This window comes from Salvia hispanica, chromosome 1 (assembly GCF_029641045.1).
Source record: "Salvia hispanica isolate PSC_SH4W2 chromosome 1, Shi_PSC_v1, whole genome shotgun sequence".
In the NCBI taxonomy this organism is placed as follows: domain Eukaryota; kingdom Viridiplantae; phylum Streptophyta; class Magnoliopsida; order Lamiales; family Lamiaceae; genus Salvia; species Salvia hispanica.
Window position 1 is genome coordinate 63,815,615 of NC_142692.1, and position 9,032 is coordinate 63,824,646.

Genomic DNA, 9,032 nt, shown 5'->3' on the forward strand with positions numbered 1-9,032 from the left:
CTACTTGTTTATCTCGTTTAAAATGTCCACTTACTAAATTTAAAAATAAATCTCTTTCTCTTCATTAAAATATTTAATTATATTTTTATCACCTTGCTCCACCTAAACCATTTCTCCTAAAATCATGTTATGGTATCTCTCAGGCAATACATACAAATAGATGAAACCAAAATTAGACAATTTTATTTTAAAAATCACTCTCTCTAATAAACCTCATTCACTCCACTAATAAATAATACTAGTAATATTTCAATTACTACTATTTATTTTTCTATTCCTCTCTTACTTTATTAATTATGCAGTAGTATTACAATTTATATCATTCCAAAAATGTCTTTTTTATGAAACTGCAATTACAAACCTATGAGAAAACTACAGATTACGAGCAATAACATTTCTAAAAATGCCACAAGATCTGGATTTAGCAAATTGCAAAAATTCCAAAAGTTTCAAGTGTTGCTAATGGTACACGAGCGTAGCTAAGCTAGCCATTTAAAAGTCATAAAAAGAAAGTACAACAAGGAGCAAATCTAGAGGTCCCATCTTTAATTGTTGGACACAAACCCTATATATCTCTTCTCTCTTCTCTACCTCTACCATCAATATCCCCTTTTTCTCTAGCTTGTGCAATATGCACCACAAAGCCACCTTTCAAACCATCCAAGACTCCTCAAATGGATGTCAGTCAAGTCAATCAGCTCATAAAGACTGGGCCTCAATCATCGCATTACTGATTCTTTCACGAAAGAACGACCACCAGATCTGCGCGTAGGTGAGAAACTCATGTTAATAATAAGAAGGAACCATATGGGAAAGAGAGAGGAAGCTTGGCTTACGAGTACTCTAGATGAACATTCATGAACCGGGCATTTTCCAAGCTTTGTGTCAGTGTTACAGAACCTTCAATCACCTGATCTTGCTCCACCTCTATCGGCTCATAGAAGTAGATCAACGTCTGCCAATGTCAAGCATGTTAAATAAGTTCTAGTGCCAGATAACGACGAAGGAGTTAAGTTTGAACTGAGATAAAAGAAATAAGTTCTAGGTGATTCGATTTCAAGGAATTTGACAGCGTCAGCCACCAACCTATCCCAGCACATTAATTGCAGATGGGATAGGATAAACCTAGAGAAGGCTCACTTGCTGGCAAACCACAGTGGGTCGAAGGTTGGAATAATACAAAGCTGTATATCCTGATACTGGTCTAATGTTTTGAAAACATAGTATTAGCAGGAGTAGGCATGATAGGAGGAGAAAAAAGTGCAAGATATATGGGACACCTGTTGCCAATGTGTTGGGGGAGCCTCAGGAGCGGTAGACAGCACAAGCCCTTCACTGGGATTGGCTCGCTTCTTTGTTTTATCAGTTTCCGTAGCTGTATCATCTGGAGCCGCAAGAAGTGCAAGTTGTGCATTGTTGCTCTTGGAAGTGTTTACCGAAGAAGTACCAAACTCCACATCAAACCAGAAAGCAAACCCATGAAATGGTGCTGCAAATGAAGAATAAAATTGAGGCTTTAATAGAAAATACATTACTCGTATCTACATAGTTATAGAGGTAAACAAAGAATAGTAATTTAATAGCGTAACTATTTATGTGCTCAGAAAACAAAAAACTTAAAATATCAACCATGAGAAAATGCTCCAACCAATCAAAAGGGTTAGCAATGGAAAAGTATTACTTGCACATGCAGAAGAGTGCATAAACAAATTAACTCAGACGGGATCCAAGAAACAATGGAAGACTGTGGGAATGAGAATTTTACCTCGCATCATTGATTTGAATGTAAATCTTGTTGAAACAGTCTGTAGCTCCTCAATTGTAAGGGTCGAACAATCAACATGCTTTACCTGTCCCATAATCAAAACAAAGTTGCATAACTTATCGCTACTGATTGGTTAAAGCAATTGGCAGCATACACAATATTTTTGGGAATTTCAGAATGTCAATCATAGAAATTCATCAATGCAAATGGTTTGCATAAACTCAGAATGGACAGCAGTGTGTTGCAGATAGATTATCAGCGCTCCAGAAAATCAGGGAAATCAGCATATATTCATTATTTTCTAGTATAATGTTGGTTAAGTATGCCAGTCCATAGATGGGTTATGGTTATTTTTGTGACCTCATCCATTTGAAGCTTCTCCTGATTTCCTTGTTATTTCATTCTGGTTATTCATTTCCTTTAAATAAATCATTGTTTGTTGGTTTGAGTCCGTTTTGGTTACCTTTACAAACATAATGGGAGAACACAAGATACTCAGGTGATAAGTGGAACATGAAATCATAGTAGTATAGCAGAATCTGAATGCCAGGGAACCATTAACAAGCACTCTTTATTGGTAAAAACCACAAAGCTTTTCAACACGAGTATTTTGATAAGCATAAAGGAGATATAAAACACACTCAGAAAATACCTTCAATAATAACATAAACAACATGGTTGAAGTTTCGTGCAGATGCCATAACACAGAAAATCTCAAACATAGATACATAGAAGAGACAAGGCATCAAAGACATGCATTGAACGACTTACCACATGAGGCCATGTCAATACATTTTCACCACTGATCATCTCAACAGACGGCTCTTCAAACGCACACTGCTTTGCTAATGGCATCATTGCAGACACTACACATAAACATGAACCTTAACTCTTGCACTACAAACTCAAAAGATACACTAGTTCAAATGCAAAGATATATCTTCTTATACACTAGTTCAAGATATAATTTCAATTAAGAACAGAACTAGGAGTACTATTTTTCATGCAAATAGTAGAACCGTCATATTTGCAATCTGATGTTCTAACATAATAACAGATGACTGTGAATTCAATTGTGAATTGGTTTTGAACTGGAATGACTGTTTGTGTAGTAAAGAATAACTGTATCTATAGTTCTATACATGTACACCAAATTACATTTGTATGACATTATACAAAGGGAGCACCTTATGCATACCAAGAAAGTTATCTTAGCCTAGCAAATGCAGCAAATAACTGAATGTTTCGATAAAAGAATTCAAAAGCACTCACTGTCAATTCCATAGACATTGCGCCAAAAATCAACACTTTCACTATATCGTTCTGGATAAGAGACAGGGGCCATGTACAACTGCAAATGTTCAAAGACAACATTACACCCACTAATCCAGTGAATGTAAGCATAAGAAATCCCACACTAACTGCAAAATGCCTAAGATGATATTGATGCACATCCCAAGGTGATTGTTGTAACTAGTACACTATATCAATAGAAAGTTCTTGCATACATATATCAATTCATGGTTACAAATACAATAGCAATAAAATAAAACAAGTATAACAAAAAATTAAGCAGAAGCTATAGCCAAAATCCAATCATATTCCATGTCATATTCCATCAATGGACCCAATGCAGTTCGGGTAGCCACTAGCAAGAGAAGGGATAGGAATAAGTAAAATTATACCGTGGCGTATGATGGAAGGATTAGACCTCCAGGTTTCAACCATCGGTCTCTGGCAGTAATAACACTCCCCAGCATGCTCTGATGATGGTAGAGCAATGCATATACCATGTTAGTCCAAAGTTTTTACAAGTAATAACCGAAGGCTTAAATTTTAAATTGAAATTCATATCAATTGACATGTCTCGACTCTCAAGAAATGCAATTATACAATTCAACCCAGAAAAAACTGGCAGATGTCATATCACCTCATAAAGAAGCATGTAGCCCATCCATTCAGAAACAATTACATCAACTTTCTCATCAATCTCGACATCCTGTAGTTGACAGCACAATGTAAATGCTCCTACCAACAATATATAATAACAAAAAGACAAATTCTGAAATTCAAGGACATGGTATTGGTATGGTCACGCTAAGAATTTATCAACTTATGGATCAATTTGGACAATTACCTACAAGGATCTAAGGATTATGAAAACCTATTGGCCTTTGGTGTTGATAAACAGGAAATACAGAAAAATTTTGTATCACGTGATAATGTATCCACCAATACCAAGTATGCAAAGTCGCATTAGCTAATTATTCTGAACATTCAAGTCAATATCCTCATGCTAAGACCTTGTTACTTATTCATTACCTCCTGGTATCACTTCCCGGCGGAGATTATGTTCAAAAGTTATCTATTAGTACAAAATTTATGTAGTTTGATTCAGCTATAAAAGTTCTCAAAGTCCAAACACTGAACAAATTTTCTATTATTAAGATTCGAAACAGCTGTTATGAACATTAAAAACAAGATATAGCATACTTTAGTAAATATCCTACCTCAACTCGTCCATGCAATACAATAACTGTGTCAGACAAGTTGTTAGCCTTGATTACTTCATTTGCCTGGAATGAAGTTTAAATAGTTATCATCAGTCAGAACCACATGGAAACACTTAAATGAATAATAGAATAAGCCTAAGTAAGCTACAAGACACATGCCAGGTGTTCCTTCTATTTTGTAAAAATGAAAACTCGAAATGAAAAGGTGTCATGGATATGCATATACTTTGTTCCCCAAATCATAAAAAGCCAAAAGTCTATTTCGATGGATGCTATTCTACTTTCAGTCTAGTACTCCATCTATTATCCACATTATAAGCCATCATCAACAGCCTTTCCTCTTTTAAAGCCATCATTTTTCAAACTATATGCATTTCAAATTCTCCCAGCACACTGCTGGGATTTTCTGAATTCCAATATCCAAATTTTTCCCTCAATAGCAGGCAGTATGCCAAAATCTCATTGGGAGAAGACCAACCAAGCATAATCTATATAGCACCAGATCATCATCAGTCATCACATAATGTTTCTGCTTTCTATTCAACTCCATTTCTCCTTTAACAGCTCTATTCTGCAAACAATGGCATTTTAGTGTTCACCCAGCCCAGCTGTACAGAAATTCAGCTTCTGTATTAGAAAGTCTTCCCTTGAAGATTGAGGGGAAAACAAATTTTCAAAGGTTGAATTCCTATAAATATAATCTGCATACATCCTTGAACAATCAATATAATTACAATTGAGTTACGGTCATTATTAGACAAGTTTCAATAGGTTAGTTAACTAATTTATAAGCTTATGACTGCTTCAAATAAAATTTGATTACAAGGCTTGATTTAAGAATTTGCTTTAAGAATGTATCTTGATTAACCGTCAGTTATATCCATTTTCTCATACAAAACTCTTTAAGAATAATCATACTTGACTTATATAGTGTGGCAATGTATAAGGACATGAAACACAGGCAGTAATTGCATCACACCTTAGATCCTATAAATCATTTTCTTTTTTAACCCTGCAATGGTGCAGGAACACCAAGAAGCATATCATTTTTCAAGAGATGTCTGACATGTTCATTTATAAGGTTGAGTGGTTTAAACTCATTATTTGTTGGTGGTTAACCCTATTTCTGGTCTATTTGTTGCACAAAGCTAAAACTTGGCAGCTCTTTCATAATAAGCAATAGATTTCGTCAATAAAAAACAGTAAGATTTTATTAAAAGACATGATACTTTATAGAAAGAATTCAAAGAAGTATGAAACGATACAAAAGACTGGTTCATCCCTTAAATATTGAGAACCATGGGGGGGGGGGGGGGGGTGTTACTTTTCATGATTGATAAGATAGATGATTGAGTATTTTTATCCTCATTACAAGGATTTCTCCCATCCAGCCTTTTTTTAGGGATATGTATCAAGAAAAATTAGTTCAAACTGTATGAGTTATCAAGGGCCTTGGGATATCCCAAAGTTCCAATCTGTCTAAGTCAACTAGGGATTAGCATATACTATTGTTATCTATCTAGACTAATCACCAAAAGTAGCGGCCCCTTATTGTACTAGCTAGGATGGAAGAAGTTGATTTATGACTGTCCGAGTTCTGCACGTAACGCTTTCATTATTAAATATTCCCGTAACAAGAAGGAATCTTCACATGGAAATCACAGATTTGTAAGTGGATTGGAAGAAAGAATAACACAGTATTCAACAATACAATTTGATAGAGCATGTCTAAACAAGTATAAATCAACAATCAACTATTAAGACAAAAGCACCTGAATTGCAATATTACTGGCATCAACTGCATACACCTGGAAGCAAACATGAAGAAGATATTACAGTCAAAATCTACTCAGGAAACGAATTTCGGACAAAATACCATTAGCCCAACAACTTGATCTCATAAATACTTCCTAGTATAGCAATCTAAGGAACACTTACCGATACCCAATTTCCAAGTAAATTGAAAGTGCAAACAGTTAAACTAAAAAACTAATTTAAGAGAATTAGTTTGAGCCCCAATCTCAGAAATATTTGGCATGTATTTCAAGGTTAAAAACTGTGATTTATGGAACTTGTCCATCTCATGGATCATTGCCGCTTTGAAACAAAAAGATGCTTCCATGGAATATTGAGTAGAATTGTCTGAAAAACATGTGCTAATTTTGCAGAACACAAATACAACATGAGAAGTATACAAAGCACTACATGTGGCATTATAGACATTCATTTTTTATAAATCCATGCTGAATGTCCAAGGTTCTACTTCTATTTGAGAATTTTAAAAATCATACACTGGATTTAATCTACATATATGAATATCTGGGCTTGTAAAAAAGCATACATAATAACAACTTGAAGGTCGCAGTTCTTTCCGGCAGAATAACCATATACTATATGACAAAATCACATCCAGTAAGATCCGGTGTCTTGACAAGGTCAGTAAATAGTAAGAGGATCATACCCGCTTTGCTCCAGCCTGGGCACAAAATATAGAGAGAATTCCGGTGCCACAACCAACATCAAGAACAACCTGAAGTACAAGAACCACCATTCAAGTTGAGAATATTTATAATTCAGCAATTAAATATCAGGAGTTGACAACTTTAGCCAGTATATCAGGAGGGAACATAGAAATTAGTTCAAGGAGACATTATACACTTCGTCTCTTTTTCTCCATCAACACATATATCACTAAATTTTTAACTAGCAACTGTATAACAGGCATAACCATTAATCAGAACGAAGCAGATACCAGCAGTGATGTGTCAATATCAGGATTAAAACCTGTCACAGACAATTTAATGATCAAAACACTTAATGGACCACCAATCAAATGCTCACTTTTCCTGCAATTTGATCTTGATGCTGAAATATTGCATTTTTGTATGTATCTGTACGTGTGCGGTCCTGCAAGATAAGATACATATGTTCATATAGGCTCAACTTAAACATCTGCATAACTGTATTGGCTATTTGACCGATGAAATCAGAGACATTAGATGCTAACAAGGTTTAAGGTGGACAAGAAAAAAGATTGAAAAACTTCAAAGTACCTTATGAAACATTCCAACACCAGATAGACCCAAAATTTTCACCTTAAGAATATGAATATAGACAGCAAAAAGCAAGGAGAAAACCCTCTGAATACGATAGTTTTCGTCTGAGGATTAAGTTGCCAACAATCTCTTCAGATTTTTATCTATCCAAAGTAATCTCACCGAGCCTATGAACTAGTCAAAGTGAAACTGGTCTGGGCTTTTTCATTGATTAGATAAACCTTCTATCGTTGAAGGTAGAGGACGGGTACTTGTAGTGGTACATCTTTGGGGTAATATACTGATAACTATCCTGCACATAATTCCCCCCCCCCCCCCCCCCCCCCTCTTTGCTCATTTATAGAGAGTTATAAACAGAAGAAAGAACTCAATGGTCAAGGCTAAAACTAAGTTAGCAAAACAAGAGCTTAAGAGTTCCACATCAACAACAAAATAATGGTTACAATACCAGCACATATATGTTCAAAACCAGTATTAGGACTCAGTTAAGCTTCTAACTAAGATGATATGCAGAAAAGGAGCTTAGGCTATCAGGCCCAGAGATCTAGGCTTCCAAAGTACCTAAATGAATGGAGAAACAAATCATATACGGCCTTTGTGTGCGTGTGCCAATGTCAATGAACACATAACATTTCCTTTACCTATTGCCTTTTGTAGATTAGCTAAGACACTAGTAATGGCTATACTCAGTACGACTATGACATAAAAATGGTGTTCAATCCCGAACATATAACTCCCAAAGTGCGTCAATTCTAACAAAATCACAAAAGATAATATTTCATAAAATAATAAAAGAGCAAGAAAATCTTGAATAATGCAGCCTATACCATAGTATGAATGTTTTCTTTTGATGCTTTCAGTTATCAAACATAGCAATTATACTTCCCTTTTCCCATCTTTCCTTCATATAGTTAAATAGTTAAAAAGTTAAAAACCAAACGTTGGCACAAGGCGCACGTGCATTTGATTACAGTCCAAAGACCAAAAGTTAACACCAAGAATCAACAACAGAAACGCAGTATTGAGCGCAAGCAGAAGCCGTACCTTGATCATCTCTTCGTGAATGCCAAGGTGAGCGTAGGAGTTGAAATAGGCGACATCGAAGTCCGTACAAGGACGAGGAGGCCGCTCCGTATCGTGGTGCTCCTGCAGCTGGGAAACCCTAGGGTCGGAAGCGGCGCCGCCTTGGTCATGTTGCCTGCGGCGGGTGCCCCTGCGCGGGCGAGTTCGAGTCAATTGAGCGCCGTCTCCGTGGAGGAAGCCATTGTGGAATGCGGCATCGCCGCCTAGTCCAGCGCCGCCTCCGCTGGCATTGCCGCTGCTGGTGGACTGAAACATTTGGTCGACAGAGTTGAAGAGGGAAATACGAGGGCGTCTTCTCTACACAGCCTTTAGCCTTTACTTTAAACTACTACTTCTATTTCAATACGATTGCAAATCACAACTCTACATAAATATATTTCAGATTTAAAATAATCTATTTAATTATGTTAGTATACTTTTTTTCAATAATAATCCTGTCTGTTTTAAATTTTGATGATGGAGTAAAAGTTGCTTACTTTAATTGATCTGAGTTAGATTTAAATTTTGAATTAAGATTTCCTATTATGTTAATTTTTCATATCCTTTTATAGAGCAATAAAATGATTTTTAGATAAGTAAGTATTATTTAATTTTATTTCATCATATTAGTATTTT

General features: G+C 35.7%; 1 protein-coding gene across 1 annotated transcript; it reads right to left on the bottom strand.

The window, feature by feature from the left end:
- Positions 1-420: 420 nt before the first annotated feature.
- Positions 421-8,745, bottom strand: PRMT6 (protein arginine methyltransferase 6). The gene is made up of 13 exons (XM_048119199.2): positions 8,379-8,745; positions 7,120-7,185; positions 6,740-6,808; positions 6,051-6,086; positions 4,276-4,341; positions 3,696-3,764; positions 3,451-3,528; positions 3,038-3,116; positions 2,537-2,631; positions 1,766-1,850; positions 1,281-1,489; positions 837-955; positions 421-762 (listed from the first exon to the last, which is right to left on the bottom strand). The coding sequence occupies exons 1-13, from the start codon at positions 8,670-8,672 to the stop codon at positions 720-722; spliced, it is 1,308 nt and encodes a 435-aa protein (XP_047975156.1). The 5' UTR covers positions 8,673-8,745; the 3' UTR covers positions 421-719.
- Between the last annotated feature and the right edge of the window lie 287 nt (positions 8,746-9,032).